This window comes from Furipterus horrens, unplaced genomic scaffold (genome assembly GCF_987537825.1).
Source record: "Furipterus horrens unplaced genomic scaffold, mFurHor1.1.pri manual_scaffold_5, whole genome shotgun sequence".
Lineage (NCBI taxonomy): Eukaryota > Metazoa > Chordata > Mammalia > Chiroptera > Furipteridae > Furipterus > Furipterus horrens.
In genome coordinates, this window is record NW_028327175.1 from 93,136,473 (window position 1) to 93,153,314 (window position 16,842).

Genomic DNA, 16,842 nt, shown 5'->3' on the forward strand with positions numbered 1-16,842 from the left:
ATAATTTAAGCACACAAAAAAATGATAAAGAATGGTATAGGAAATACCCATGTACACCACCTCAGTTTAAAAGTTCTAATGTAATTCCTAACAACGATCACTAGGAATATGGGTTATGTAACATCAGAATGAAAGTCTGGACATCCAGGAGTGGCTCCAGCTGCAGAAACTAGCTTGTTAATTTAATCAGCTCTGTTTTCCCTGACACAGGTTTTATGATGGTCGACAGCCTGTATTGGCTATCACTGATCCAGACCTGATCAAAGCAGTGCTAGTGAAAGAATGTTATTCTGTCTTCACAAATCGGCGGGTTGGTATCCATTTTTGTTTAAATTACTTTATTATTTATTTTTAACTTTAATATTGAAACAACAATAGATTAACAGGAAGTTACCAAAAAAATTATTTTGTTTCCTTGGGTAGTAATATCTTTTACTTGTATAACTACAGTACAATATCAAAGCAGGAAATTGACATTGGTACTATCCACAGAGCTTAATCAGATTACATCAGTTTTATGTGCACTCATTTGTATATGTGTTGCTTATAAAAATTTTATTATATATGTATATTTATGTAACTATTACCACAATCAGTATACAGAACTGTTCCATCACCATAAGTCTCCCTTCTATTATTCTTTCATAAGTACAATGTGTAGCAGCTTGTCTTTTCTTTTTATCAGGGTCTTAACCAGAGCAAATATTTTTTTAAATATTGATGAAGCCAGTTTATCAGTTTTGTAATAGGTTGTATCTTTTTAAAAGATATTTTATTAAGAATAATCTTGGCTGTAAGTCCCTGCTTTTCATGACTTGAAGTATTTCTTGCCAATCCCTTCTAGCCTGCAAAGTTTCTTTTGAGAAATCGGCTGACGGCCTTATGGGAACTTCCCTGTAGATAACTGTTGCTTTTCTCTTTTTTTTTAAAGGTATATTTTATTAATTATGCTGTTACAGTTGTCCCAATTTCTTTTCCCTTTGCTCCCCTCCACCTGATATGCCCCTTTCTTCCAGCAATCCCACCCCTCTTAGCTCATGTCCATTGATTGTGCATATAAGTTCTTTGGCTTCACCCTTTCCTATATTATTCTTAACTTCCCCCTGTCTATTATTTTTTATATTATTATTTATTTTATTTTTAGAGAGAGGGGAAAGGAGAAAGAGAGGGAGAAAAACATCACTGTGTGGTTGCCTCTCACTCGCGCCCCCCAACTGGGGACCTGATGTGCAACCTACTAGTCATGTGCCCTGACTGGGAATCAAACCAGCAACACCTGGCTCGCAGGCCAATGCTCAATCCACTGAGCCACAGCAGCCAGGCCCTGTTGCTTTTCTCTTGATGCTTTTAAGATTCTCTCTGTATCTTTTACCTCTGGCATTTTAATTATGATGTGTCTTGGTGTGGACCTGTTTGCCTCCGCCTTGTTAGAGACTCTCTGTTCTTCGTGGACTTGCATGTCTATTTCCTTCACCAAATTAGGGAAGTTTTCTTTCATTATTTTTTTGAATAGATTTCCAATTTCTTGCTTTCTCTTCTCCTTCTAGCACCCCTATGATGAGAATGTTGGTTTGCTTGAAGTTGTCCCAGAGGCTCCTTGCATTCTACTGGTTTTTTGTTTTGTTTTTGTTTTCTGGAGGTGGGGGGGATTCCTTTTTCTTCTCGTTGCTCTGCATGGTTGTTTTTTGTTTGTTTGTTTCCTTGTGTTTTCTTATTATTGTTTTGATTCTTAGCTTCATCCACTCCATTGTTGATTCCCTGTAAATTATTCATTTCCATTAGTATATCCTTCATTTCTACCTGGCTCTATTTAACTGTTGAAGTATTCACTGAGTTCCTTTAGCATCCTTATATCCAGTATTTTGAATTCTGCATCTGATAGATTGCTCATCTCCATTTTGTTTAGTTATTTTTTTGGAATTTTGATCTGTTCTTTCATTTGGGCCATGTTACTTTGTCTCCTCATTTTGGCAGCCTCCTTGTGTATTAGGTAGAGCTCTATGACCCCCTGTCTTGGTAGCATGGCTGGTAGGGACTAGTACCACTGTCTTCCCTATCACCCAAGCTGGGTGCTTGAGATGTGCCTTTCATGTGGACTGAGTATACCCTCCTCTTGTAGTTGAGCCTTGACTGCTGTTGGCAGGTCAATGGGAGGGATTTACCCAGGCCAGTAAGCTGCAAGGATTGGCTGTGACCACTGACCACCAACCTCTGCCCTCTTTGGAGGATCAGCTGTGCAGGGGCAGGGTGATGGTTCTCCAACATGGTCTGTAGCTGTCCACTGGGTGTGCAGGCTCTGGGGTTTCCCAGGTGGTTCAGGTCAGGGTCAACCATCACCTGTGTTCCACCTGGGGCCACCCTGTGCAAGCTAAAAAGCAATCTGCAGTTAACTGCTTCTTGTGTTGGGCTTGAAGGTTCTCAGGTGGAGCCAAACTATGGTCCAAAGCTGACTTCTGCTGGTGCCAGGCCTAGGGCCACTTAGCCAGAGGTACAGGGCTGGGGGTGGGCCCATAAGTTGGGTGGGGCAGAGCCTCAAGTAAACACCAGGGTGGGGGAAACAGTGTAAGCCAAGTTGATGGAGTCTCATATATGGTTCTTAGCTGCTGGAGCTGTGGGCTTGTTGGAGGAGAGCTCAGAAAAGGCACAATGTTCTCTGCCCACCTTTCTCTCTGGTAGAGAGCTGTCCCCAAGCTCTTGCCCTGACACTTCGGTTCCTCTCCTTATCCCACTATTGCCTTTGAAGCTGCTGGAGCTCAGAGAGAGCCCATCTGTGTAAGTTTGGTGCAGGCCCTTTAGGAGGAACTGCCAGGGAGTCCATTAGTTTTTTTCACTGACTCCAATCCCACTGGCTTTTACAGTGAGAAGTTATGGGGACTTGTCTTCCTGGCACTTGTACCTTGGGCTGGGGGGTCTAGTGTGGGGCTGGGACCCCTTGCTCTGGAGACATCCCTCCTGAATTTTTATCTACTGCACATGGATGTGGGACCTGCCCATTCTGGGTCCCTGTGTCTCCTACCCTCTGGATTGATGTGGTTTCTTTAGTTCCATAATTCTTCAATTTCCATTCAACTTGAGTTCCGAGCATTCTGAGTGACCACTGGTCTGTAGTTTAGTTGTAATTTTGATGTGATTGTGTGAAGAGGTGAGCATGTTTACCTATGCCTCCACCTTCAGGTTGTGCCTTCAGTTCCAACTCTGAAAACTCTTCACTTAGCCCTAGGTACCAAAGATTTTCTTATATTTCTCTAAATGTTATATAGGTTTATGTTTTACATTTAAATATATAATCCATTTTGTTCTAATATTTGTATAAGGTGTGGAATGTAAGTCAATGTTCTTTTTCTCCTCTATGGATGTCTCATTGCTGCAGCACCATTTGTGTAAAGGTTATCCTTCCTTCTTCAATAGCTTTTGAGCTGTCGGGCCTATTTGAGTGAATCTACTTCTCATTCTCTGTTCTGTTCATTGATCTATGTATCTATTGTCCACCTGTACCACACAGTCTTGATTACAATAGCTGCATGGTAATTCTTAGCATGTAAAATGGTTCCTTCCACTTTTTTTTTTCAGAATTGTTTTAGCTATTCTATATCTTTTACTTATCCATACAAATTTAGAATAAGCTTATATATAGTACAAAAAATTATTGAGATTTTGATAAGAATTGAAAATAATCATATAGATCAATTTGGAGAAAATTTATCATTGCTACTAGCTCAAGTCTTTCAATTCATAAACACAGTATGTATGTCTCTCCATTTATTTAGGTATTCTTTTGTTCCTTTTACCAATATTTTGTAGTTCTTAGCATAGAAATCCTATACATGTTTTGCTAAATTTTTCACTTAAACTATTTTATTTTCTTTGGAGTGGTATTGTGTTTTCAAATATTCATGGTTATTACATAAAAATGTGGTTGATTTTTGTTTGTTGGTCATATATTCTACAACCTTGCTGGGCTCATTTATTAGTTCTAGAGTTTTCTTTTAATATTCCTGGAGATTTTCCACATTAACAATTATGTCACCTGAAAATAGGAACACTTTATTTTTTCCTTTCCATTCTAGTATGCCTTTTACTTCTTTTTGTCTTACTGCACTAGCTAGAACTTTCAGTATGATATAATACAAGAGTGGTGTGAGTGAACATTTTTGTCTTGTTCCTGATGTTAGGGAAAAGCATTCTAGTTTTTGCCATTTTTAATTTATACATTTATTTGCAACAAATAAAGTGTATATATTTAAGATAGTATACAATGTGATATTTTGATATATGCATACATTGTAAAATGATTATCACAAATGAATTAACATATCCATCAATGTGTGATAAGAACACTTAAGATCTACTGTCTCAGTGAATTTCAAGTATACAATACAGTATTACCAATTAAAGTCACCATATTGTACATTAGATCTCTATAACTTATTTATCTTATAACTAAGTTTGCACCCTTTGATTAGTATCTTTCTTCCACACTCCCAGGTTCTCATAATCATCATTCTATTCTGTTACTCTTAGGTTGACTTCTCTTTTTGTTCCATATACAAGTGAGATCATGCAATATATGTCCTTCTCTGCCTGACAATTCACTTAGAATTCATATCATCAACTGCATGATCCTTAGCAGCATGAACTATTGAGGTTCCACAGTATCTGCAAGGGCTGTTGGAATATTCAACAGCATCAACAGGGCCTGTGGCAAGGGACTCTGTCAGGAGTAATAGTGGCCAAAGTTGCTGGTATGAAACACTTATCAGTGTGGGCTAACTGCAGGCATATGCCCAATGGTAAGGGCCACGACCAGTGGCAGGAACTGGGGCCAACTGTGACCACAGAATTAGCTTAGAGTGTCTGGGCTGTCAGTGTGCACTCACATGGTGACATGAGCAGGTTGCAGGCACATGTACTGCAGTGACTAGAGTTGAGGCGGACAGTGTGCAGATGTGCAGATGCAAGCATTAGCTGTGGGCAAATGTGGTTTAGTCCACTGACAGGAGTCAGGGCTAACTCCAGGTCTCCAAACAGCTGCAGGGAACTGGGCTGGTATTATGCACCCACCCAGCCATACATGCCAGGGCTGGCTGCTGGAGTGGATCCCATGACTCAGGATGGTAGCACAATTTGGGGCAGCACTGGTGGGTGTGGAGGGTGTTAAGGCAGGACTCAGGCTGCTAGAATCTGCAAATGTGAAAACCTGTGGAGTTATCAGCACCAAAATCAGTGGGGTGTTCACAGTGGCTATGCTAGGTATTGGTTTCCTCAGCAGCAGAGTCTGTTGGGGTCTTCTGCAGAGCAGGACATGGGAAATCATGATAGCTTCTGACAAATGACTAACACTAGCAGTTCTTACTCTTTTTCTTTGTTCTTTGCTGCCACTAGATTTTTCATTTATGCCATTATAGTGAGCATAGTGAAACCAAAGCAGGACATTTGAACAGTGCCCCAAAAGGTTAGAGAAAATTGCTACTCCCCTGTTGTTCTTTCCTCAGCAAGGGCAAGTCTCAGGCTAGGGGGTTCCCTCCCAGCACTGGGCAGTGCTAGCCTGGGGGATGAGATGATACAGGCAAAATGAAATTATTCTCCCTATCCATTTTGTACAGATATTCTCAGGGTTTTTGTATTCACTCTGTTGCTGAAGCTGCTTGAGCGAACCTACTGAACTCTTCTAGACCTATTTTTGTTTGTGAATAGCTGTCTAATTGTTCTTTGTGAGGCAACAGATGCTAGAGTCTCTAACTTTGCCATCTTGCTGCTGTTACTCCAGGTTTTCACTATTAGATGTGATGTACATTTTTTTGTAGATGCTTTTTATCAAGTTGAGAAAGTTTCCCTTTCTTCCTAGTTGGTGAGTTTTTATCATGAATGTGTATTGGAGATGTTCATTTTAAAACAACATATAGTGTTAAAAGTGGGAAGAATGTCTCAAGCAGTTTGGCCTGATAGGCCATTCCCAACCTAAGAAATAGAATTACCTCTTTCTCTTTTCTTCTATCTCTGGTAGAAAATGTAAGAGAAAAGGACTTCCCTGTAATTGTATCTTTTTTAAATAATAGCAAATAGACTCCTAATCTTTTAAGTATTAGCTATATATATATTTTCAAAATCACCATATCAAGACATCCTTTTTTCAAGTTGCTCATGCTGTAGATATAAGCAAAAATAGAACTGGTCTGAAGCAGCATACAGTTTGCCAAGGCTGTCTTGGTATCAGTCAAGAATCCCTTTCAATCCTGCACAGCCCTGGAGGATGTACCAGGTCTTATTTCTATCTATTCCCCTGGAATAGCTCTTTCCCAAACACATGGATCATTTACCTTAAAAAAGAGATTGGAATAAAGACTGGAAACCACATCAGGTAGCTGGATATCTCCTCCACCCTCACAGGATGCTAGACATTTGGGGTAAGTATTTATTGAGTATCTAGCATAAGGCCTGATACTAAGTAGACAGTCATTAAATATTTGTTAAAAAATTGATGCCCATTTAACAAATTTTCTACAACTGTTGAGACATATATAGGGAAAAATGTCTTTTGCTTTCAATCCTAGTCTTTTGGTCCAGTGGGATTTATGAAAAGTGCCATATCTCTGGCTGAGGATGAAACTTGGAAGAGAATACGAACATTGCTGTCACCAACTTTCACAAGTGGAAAGCTCAAGGAGGTAGGAATATAAGAGGACATTTAATTTGAACTGTAAAGAATGAATTTTGGGACGAGTAGAAAATAAGATAGTTTCTTTCCAAGGGTAAGCTGCTGAATATGAACTTCCTAAAAATAGTCTTTTATCTTTATGTCTGAGGAGTGACATCATAAGATTTATTATAAAATATCACTTACTGCTCCATGATTGTGAAAGCCAGATCCTTCTAGGACTTGGGTCTTCACATTTAACTTCAGGTGGTGTTATATTTTGTGTCTAGATGTTCCCCATCATTGGCCAGTATGGAGATGTGTTGGTGAGGAACCTGAAGAAGGAAGCAGAAAAAGGCAAACCCATCACCTTGAAAACGTGAGTAGGAGTCCAGATGCTGAGATTCTGGGCTCTGCCCCAAGACCCTCCAGCTGCCTGCCACAGAGCCGAAATTCCCAGTGTTGAGTTACCCTAGTGACCAAATAGAAGTAGTGTGTGGTGTTAGAACTGCAATGGACTACCCAAGAAGATGTGGCTCACCCCAAAAGGCAGGGCAGCTAGGAGGGAAATGTACGTAAACCAGAATTAATGTGTCCACTTTGATTGTCACCTTGGATATTCTGGAAGACAAAGATTCATCTTTCAGAAAGAAGAAACATGATTGTACCAAAGGTTTCAGTGCAGACAGTGTGAAATAGTGGCAGGGGAAGGTGCTGGTACATATTGGTGAGTAGTGAGTGGGGCAGGGAAGGTACAATGTGGAACTTGGAACAACTTCATGACTTTGGTGAGGACACTAGCAAAAACTAAATATTAAATCTTACCACCACTTCTCCTTTCTTTAGTCTCAAAAGAGAGAAGGTCCTGTACAGACTACGGATAGGATGACCGTATCATTTAATTGTCTAAAGTAAGACATTTTTTAATTATGCAGGAACAACTGATGTAAACTGGGACTAATCTAGGAAAACTGGGCTTGTATGCTTACTTACCTACGAGATTCCCCCAGATGGATTTTGGAGTGATTTTTGAAAATTATTTTTATACTAGAAACTTTTTTTAATCTAAAAAGGTATTTTAATATAAAAATTAACTAGATATAAATTGTTAACTAGGTTTAAGGAGTAAAACAAACAGACAAAAATTGGAAAAATAACTGCCTCTTGAAGTTCTTGCATAGTAAGATAAAAAAAATAGACATTTCCTAAGCAATAGCTTCATATCAGGTGCCAGAGATTGCTCCAGTAAAGACATTAGATCTGAAGCATAACTGCAACTGAGATTACCACCTAGTTTACAGTAATTAACAGACATTATCTAAGATTCATCTGCCTTCTAAACCAGGAACATTTTTAGTTCTTACATTTCACAGAAATGAGTCCACCTTTGGGGCAACCTCAGATCGCTGGAGTTGAGGCAAGTGGGTCTTTCAGTTTTAGCAGGAGTGTAGTAAAGGAGGTATGACATTTCTGGCAACCCAGACCAGGGTGCTGCTGTTCCATAATGTGCTGAAGAGAAATCAGCTCTGAGCATAGATACTGTAGTGAGGCAAGACCCAGGTCAGCGTCACCTTTCTTGCTTCCACTAGGAAGAGCTCCTTATCTATCCTTTGTCCTGCTCAAACACAGTATAGCTACGATTGTCCAGACTCAAAACACATGACTGTAGTTTGTCTGATTTTGGGTCTCCATCCCTCTGACTGATCTCCTTGCACTCACAGGTGGGTCTAACTTGCCCTGGTGTCCCCATAATCCCAGCACAGGGCCAGCTGTATCACTAGCACCTGATAAACACCTCATGATTGAGTGTGACAGGAGCATAGATTTTTCAGATGATCCAGCTGAAGGTTTTGACAATTGTATGCCACTTTACCTGTCTTTGCCTAGGTGTATGAGTTTGCATGTCCTTTCTGTTATATGTGTTAGATAAGAATAGTAAAGAGTTGCTGATTTTAATTTTCCATGTCTTTGTTTCTCTACTCAGCTTCTTTGGAGCCTACAGCATGGATGTGATTACTAGCACATCATTTGGAGTGAACATCGATTCCCTCAACAACCCACAAGACCCCTTTGTGGAAAAAATCCAGCAGCTCTTAAAATTTAATTTCCTTGATCCATTAATTCTCTCCCTAAGTATGTAGACTATTGTATTTCTTTTTCTTTCTTCCACCTCTCCTGTCCCCTTTTCTCTCTCTCCACCCCACCTCTTTCTATAAAAGATTTTTTTAGATATAATTTACATATTGTATAATTCCTCCATTTAAGAATGTACAATTCTATCAATTTTACAACCTAGTATCTGTCAACAGATAAATAAATAAAAATGTAGCATAGATAGATAGATATGACCGATAGATAGATAGATTGGATACTATTTAGCCATAAAAAGGAAGAAAATCCTGCCATTTATGACAACATGGATGGATCTTGAGGGCATTATGCTAAGTGAAATAAATCACACAGAGAAAGACAAATACTGTATGATCTCACTTATATGTGGAATCTAAAAAAAATACTTAAACTCATAGAAAAAAATGACTTGTGATTAATAGAGGCAGAAGTTGAGAGTGGGAGCTATAGCTGAAGATGGTCAAAAGGTGCAAATTTTCAGTTACAAGATAAACAAGAGTGTAGATTCTTTTTTATTTTATTTTATTGTTGTTCAATTACAGTTGTCCCAATTTTTCCACCATTACTCTCCCTGCCTCCCCAACCCCTACTGCCACATTCAATCCCCACCCTTTTATCCACATCCATGGGTCCTTTATACTTGTTCCTTGACTAGACCCTTCCCCTTCTTTTCCCCCTTCTCCCTCTCTGACTTCCCCTCTGGTCACTGTCAGTTTGTTCCTTATTTCCATGTCTTGTTCTATTTTGCTCATTTGTTTGTTTTCTTCATTAGGTTCCCCTTATAGGTGAGATCATATGGTACTTGGCTTATTTCAGTTAGCATAATACTCTCCAGTTCCATCAATGCTATCCCAAAGGGTAGGAGTTCCTTCTTTCTGCTGCATAGAATTCCATTGTGTAAATGCACCACAGTTTTCGATCCACTCTTTTACCGATGGGCACTTAGGCTGTTTCCAGCACTTGGTTCTTGTAAATAATGCTGCTGTGAACATTGGGGTGCACAAGTTCTTTTGAACTGGTGTTTCAGAATGCTTAGGGTATAATCCCAGCAGTGGGATCACTAGATCAAAAGGCAGTTCCATTTTTAGTTTTTTGAGGAAATTCCATACTGTTTTCCACAGTGGCTGTAGGTGTCTTTTTTTTCTTGATAGAATCCTTTGAAGCACAATTTTTTTTATTTTGATGTTCTACAATTTATGTATTTTTTTTCTTTTATTGCCTGTGTTTTTGGTATCATGTCTAAGATTCATTGCCAAATATATCATAGTTACCCTTAGGTTTTCTTCTGAGAGTATAGAGTTTTAGCTTTTGTGTTCTGTTCTTTGATCCATTTTTTATTTTGTTTTTGTAAGAGTCCAGCTTCATTCTTCTGTATATGAGTATCCAGTTGTCCCAGCACCATTTATTAAAAAGCCTATTTTTTCCCCCATTGAATGGACTTAGAACATTTCTCAAAATTCAGCTGCCCTTAACCTGAATAAACACTTCTCTAGAGAGGACATACAGATGGCCAATGGACATATGAAAAGATGCTCAACATCTCTAATCAGAATGGCTATTATCAATAAATCAACAAACAAATGAGGATGTGGAGAAAAAGGAACCCTCATGCACTGTTGGTGGGATTGTAAATTAGTGCCGACACTATGGAAAACAGTATGGAGGTTCCTCAAAAACTAAAAAATGGAACTGCCATATGACCTAGTAATTCCACTTTCAGGCATTTATCCAAAGAAATACAAAACACTAATTCAAAAAGATATATGCACCCCTTATGTTCATTGCAATATTATTTACAATAGCCAAGATACAAAGCAACCTAAGTTTCCATCAACAGACAATTGAGTTAAAAAGTTGTGGTACATGTATACAATGGAATGTTAGCCATAAAAAAAAAAAATGAAATCTTGACATTTGTGACAATATGAATGAACCTAGAAAGTATTACTCTAAGTGAAGTAAGTCAGACAGAGAAAGACAAATAACATATGATTCCACTTCCATGCAGGATCTAAAAACCAAAAACAAACAAAAAACTTATAAATACAGAATAGAAATTGATGGTTGACAAATGGTAAGGGGTTGGGGGAAAGAGTGTAAGTGAAAGAAATTAATAAGTACAAATTGCCAGTTATAAAAAATAGTCATGGGGATATACAGTACTGTATAGAAAATATAGTCAATAGTATTATAATAAGTATGTGTGCTGTCAGATGGGTAACAGACTTATCAGGGTGATCATTTTAAGATATCTGTGTATACATGTCTAATCACTGTATCAATCACCTAAAACTAATATAACATTGTATCGCAACTGTAATTAAAAATTAACTTTTTAAAAATTTAGTTGACCTTAGACACATGAGTTTATTTTGGACTCTTAAATACTATTCTATTGATCAGTATGTCTATCCTTATGCCAGTACAACATTGCCCTAATTATTATAGCTTTGTGGTAAGTTTTTAAATTGGGAATTGTGAGTTCTACAAGTTCTTTTTTATTTTTTCCAGATTTGGCTATCCTGGGTACTTCGTAATTTATAAAAATTTTTATTTTTATTTTTAATATATTTTATTTACTTATTTTTAGAGAGAGAGGGGAAGGGAAGAGAAAGCGAGGAAGAGAAACATCAATGTGTGGCTGCCTCTTGCATGCCCCCAACTGGGGGCCTGCAACTGAGGCATGTGCCCTGACTAGAAATCGAACCGGCGACACTTGGTTCACAAACCGGCGCTCAATCCACTGAGCCACACCAGCCAGGGCCAATTTAAAAAAAAAAAAAAAGTTTAAATATGCTTTATCAATTATGCTGTTACAGTTGTCCCAATTTCTTTTCCCTTTGTTCCCCTCCACCCAGTGACACCCCTCCCTCCAGTTGTCCTCCCACACTTAGTCCATGCCCATTGGTTGTGCATATAGTTCTTCTCAACATTTTCCTATCTACTCCACTCCCTCCTACTATGCTTCTTAATTTCTGTACCGTCTCCCTCCCCTTGCCCCCTTCCCCCTCCCCGCTGACCTCCCCACAATATGTTCCCCATACCTACAATTCTTTCCCCACTCTCATTGCCTATTTAATTTGCCTTTGTTTCAACTCCCTAGCTTCTGTTGTTGGTTGTTGTGATGCAGTTTTCATTTTAATGTTCATAGTTTTGATCCTCTTTCTCCTAAGCAAGTCCCTTTAACATTTCATATAACAGTGGTTTGGAGCTGATAAACTCCTTCAGTTTTACTTTGTCCTGGAAGCACTTTCTCTGCCCTTCTATTCTGAATGACAGCTTCACTGGATAGAGTAATCATAGCTGTAGATTTTTGCTTTTCATTACTTTGAATATTTCTTGCTGGTCCCTTCTTGCCTGCAGAGTTTCTTTTGAGAAATCAGCTGATAGTCTTATTGGAACCTTTTTGTATGTAATTCTCTTCTATCTTGCTGATTTTAAAATTCTCTCTTTATCCTTAATTTTTGATATTTTGATTATAATGTGTCTTGGTGTGGTTTTTTTCCCTGTATCCAATTTTTTGGAACTCTCCATGCTTCCTGGACCTAGAAGTCTATTTCCTTTCCCAAGTTAGGGAAGTTCTGCTTCATTATCTTTTCACATAATTTTTCAAGTTCTAGTTCTTCTTCTGGCAACCCTATGATTCAGATGTTGGCCCGTCTATACCTGTCCCATAGGTTTCTGAGCCTCTCCTCATTTTCCTCACTTCTTGTTTCCTCTTTCTGCACTGGTTGACTATTTGTTCTTTCCCTATGTTCTGATTTGTTAATTTGATCCCTGGTTTTCTTGCCTTCACCACTAGTTTTGCATGTGTTTTCAATCATTTCAGCAGGACTAGCCTTCATTCCTTCTCTGTCTTGTTTAAGATCTGCTGTCAGGCCTATAAGCATTCGTATAACCAAAGCTCTGAACTGTGCCTCAGGAAGATTTCCTATCTGCTGAGCTGTTAGATTAGATATTTGCTGTCTGGTCAGCTGCATCACCGGGATCTCTATCATGACCTGTGCCATCCTTACAGTTTTGTGTTTACCTTTGCTTCCTGGATGAGGCTGTCACACCTCCTACACTATAGGGAGCAGAGCCCCTGCACTCATCACTACCTGGTGACCCTTCTCACCGCTCTGTGGCGCTTTGTGTGGGGGCGGGGGTCCAAGATGGATTCCTGTTATTCACTCTCTGCTGAGAGAGTGGGAGCCTTCTCCTCTGTCCCCAAGCCCTCCAGCCCTCACAGTCTGAAGCAATGGGGGTCTGCCTTCCCTGGCATTGGAATCACGAGCTGACGGGTTTAGTCTGCAGCCATGGGTGCTCCCCAGACCCGTCTCGCCTCCCCTTAAATACGGGTGTCTGTGCTTACTGCCATCCCGCCACTGCTGCCACTGCCACCAGCACAGCTTGATCTCTCCACTCCAGCTTCATCCCTCCTACCCGTCCAGATGAGCACCACTTCTTTATAACTTCATACGTTGGACTTCCATGTAGCTTTATTTTCTGGAACTTCTGGTTATTTCTGGTGTTGCGGTAGATGTACTCCTCTTTAGTTGTGGAGGGAGACGGAGCGTGTCAGTCTAGGCCTCCACCTTAGCCAGAAGTCTTCTACCAAATTTATATAAATTTTTAAAATAGCTTGTCAATTTCTATTAAAATAAAAAAGCTAGAAGTCTGATAGAGAATGTGTGAAATCCACAGATCAACTTAGGGGTATTGCCATCTTAACAATATGAAACTTTATGATCTATGAACATGGATGTTTTCCCATTTACTTAGATCTACTTTTAATTTACTTCAACGATGTTTTGTAGTTTTCTGACCGTAAGTTTTACACTTCTTTGGTTAAATTTATTTCTAAGTATTCTCTAAATGTTATTGCAATGCTATTTCTTAATTTCACTTTTGAATTGTTTATTGCAATTTATAAAAATACAGTTGATCCTGTATATTTATCTTGTATCCTGAAACCATATTGTACTTGTTTATTAGTTCTAATAGGTTTTTAGTAGATTTTTAAGGATTTTCTCTATACAAGACTATGTTATCCAAAAACAGAGATCATTTTTTCCCTCATTTCCTATATCAATACCTTTTATTTGTTTTTTTTTTTAAATCTGTTTCTCCTTGATAGGACCTTTAGTATAGTGTTGAATAGAAGTGGTGAGAGAGGCATCCTTGTCTTGTTTCTAAATCTAGGTGAAATCATACAGGCTTTCACTATTAAGTATGGTGTTAGCTATGGGTTTTTCATAGATGTCCTTCATCAGGCTGAGAAAGTTTCTTTCTGTTCCTAGGTTGTTGAGTGTTTCTATCACAAAAAGCTGTTGAATTTTGTCAAATGCTTTTTCTGCATCTATTGAGATAATCATGTGGTTTTTGTATTTTATTCTATTGGTATAGCATATTACACAACCTTGCATTCCTGGGATAAGCCCTATTTGGTTATGGTATACAATTCCTTTTATATGTTTCTGGATTGAGTTTACTAGTATTTTGTTAAGAATTAGTGCATCCATGTTCATAAGATATATTGGTCCGTAGCTTTATTTTCCTGTAATATCTTTGCCTGGTTTTAGTATCAGGGTAATGATGGCCTTGTACAATGAGTTTGGAAGTATTCTCTTCTTTTCTATTTTGTGTAACAATTTGTGAAAAATTGTTTCTCTTCTTTAAATATTTGGTAGAATTTACCTTTGAAGCCATCTGGACCTGAGGTTTTTTCTGTATGTAGTTTCTTGATGACTAATTCAGTCATTTTTCTTGTTACAGGTCTTTTCAGATTGTTTCTTTTTGAATCAGCTTCTATAGTGCATCTTTCTAGAAATTTGTCCGTTTCATTTAAGTTTTCTAATTTATTGGCATACAGTTGTTCATAATATTCCTTTATAGTTTTTTTAATATCAGTAGTAATCTCTCATTCTTCATTTCTGATGCCAGTAGTTTGAGTCTTCTTTTATTCTTGGTTAATTATTTAAATGTCTTCAAAGAATCATCTTTTGACTTCATTGACCATCTTTATCAGTTTCTATTCTTTATTTTATTAGTTTCTTCTCTCATCTGTATTATTTTCTTCCTCCTGCTTTTGATTTTGTTTGCCCTTTTTTTTTTTCATTTTGGTTATTGATTTTAGATCTTCGTTCTTTTTTAAAAATTTATTTACTGTTTTTCTATTATAGTTGTCTCACTATTTCCCCCCATTGCTCCCCCCCAATTCCACCCCACCCTGTTGTCCATGTCCATGGTCATTTTTACTGCCCCCTCCCCGCTGGTCTCTGTCAGTCTGCTCCTTGTTTACATGCCTCTGGTTCTATTTTGCTTGTTTGTTTGTGTTGTTCATTAGTTTCCTGTATCAGGTGATAACATATGGTATTTGTCTTTTGCTGCCTGGCTTATTTTGCTAAGCATAATTCTCTCTAGTCCCATCCATGTTGCCACAAATGGTAGGAGTTCCTTCTTTCTTTCTGCTGCATAGTATTCCATTGTGTAAATGTACCAGTTTTTTTAATCCTTTCATCTACTGATTGGCACTTAGGCTGTTTCCAGCACTTGGCTATGTAAATAGCGCTGATATGAACATAGGGGCACATAGGTGCTTCTAAATTGGTGTTTCCAGAATTATTTGGGTATAATCCTAACAATGGATTTGCTGGGTCAAAAGGCAGTTCCATTTTTAGTTTTTTGAGGAAATTCCATAGTGTTTTCCACAGTGGCTACACCAGTCTACATTCCCACCAACAGTGCACTAGGGTTCCCTTTTCTCCACATCCTCACCAGCGCATGTTGTTTGTTGATTTGTTTATGATGGCCATTCTGACCAGTGTGAAGTGGTTTCTCATTGTGGTTTTAATTTGCATCTCTCTGGTCGCTAGTGATGTTGAGCATCCCTTCATATGCCTATGGACCCTCTGTATATCCTCTTTGGAGAAGTCTTTGTTCAGATCCTTTGCCCATATTTTAATTGGTTTATCTGTCTTCTTGGTGTTGAGTCATAAAGTTTTTTATATGTTTTGTTCTTTTTAAATGTATACATTTATAGCCATAAATTTTTCTCTGAGTGCTGTTTTTGCTACATCCATAAATTTTGATATATTGTCTCTTCATTTATTCATCTCAAAGTAATTTCTAATTGCCTTTTTTATTTCTTATAAGATCCATGGGTTATTTAAGAAGGTATTTTTAAATTTCCACATATTTGTGAGTTTCCCAGTTTTCTTTCTCTCTTTAATTTCTAATTTTATTGCATTGTGGTTGAAAAGCATACACTATATTATTTCTATTCTGACTACAAATTCTTTTTTAAAAATATTTTTTGGTTAATATATTATTTTACAAAGTACATTTCTTATAAATTTTTCAGAATTTTTTTCAATGATAAAGAAGAAATAAGACTCACCTATAATTAAACTCTCAGATACGATAATTGTTAACATTTTGGTGTCTCATGTTCTATCAATGCATGTGCATCTGACTACTATTTCTTGAACAGTGTGATTTATTAAAGTATCACACTCTGTTCTGGTTTATTCAAAGACAGTTTCATTTAACAGATAGAAGGCAAAGCCATTCAGGAGTGTAATCCTGTTCCTTTAGTCACTCAAAAGACAAGGAAGGGGCCACTGATCTCACTGCTATAGTCATGGCCCTACATGTGGACGTTCAACCATGGGCTTAAAAGTATGAGCAAAGGTCATAGAGAGAATGGCTCCCTGTTAGGAAGCCTGGTGTCTTTTACTCCTCTGATTGGTAGAGAACATTATAATTGCTCCAGGTACATTTCATATTTTCATTGTGCTTTCTTTTTTTCTTACAGCACTCTTTCCATTCCTTGCCCCAGTTTTTGATGTATTAAATATTCATCTGTTTCCAAAAAATGTCACTGATTTTTTCAAAAAATCTGTAAAAAGGATGAAAGAAAGTCGCCTCCAAGAAAAACAAAAGGTAAAATTTGGTGGTGGTTACATGAGTTTGTTTAGTTTTTGTCAATTTATTGAGCTGTATACATATGATTTGTACACTTATCTTATTTTAGGTAGGTAGAGACTTTTGGTTAACAGGAGGAAAGTTGTGACATTCTGTAGGAAATGAAGAAG

The 16,842-nt window shown here is 38.0% G+C and overlaps 1 protein-coding gene across 1 annotated transcript in view; it reads left to right on the plus strand.

The window, feature by feature from the left end:
• Positions 1 to 16,842, plus strand: part of LOC150008970 (cytochrome P450 3A12-like) — a 42,704-nt gene that overhangs the window by 13,117 nt on the left and 12,745 nt on the right. Inside the window, exons 4-8 of the mRNA XM_090276690.1 lie at positions 211 to 310; positions 6,552 to 6,665; positions 6,925 to 7,013; positions 8,619 to 8,767; positions 16,563 to 16,690. Coding sequence (XP_090132816.1) covers positions 211 to 310; positions 6,552 to 6,665; positions 6,925 to 7,013; positions 8,619 to 8,767; positions 16,563 to 16,690 — 580 coding nt within the window. The remainder of the gene's footprint in view (positions 1 to 210; positions 311 to 6,551; positions 6,666 to 6,924; positions 7,014 to 8,618; positions 8,768 to 16,562; positions 16,691 to 16,842) is intronic.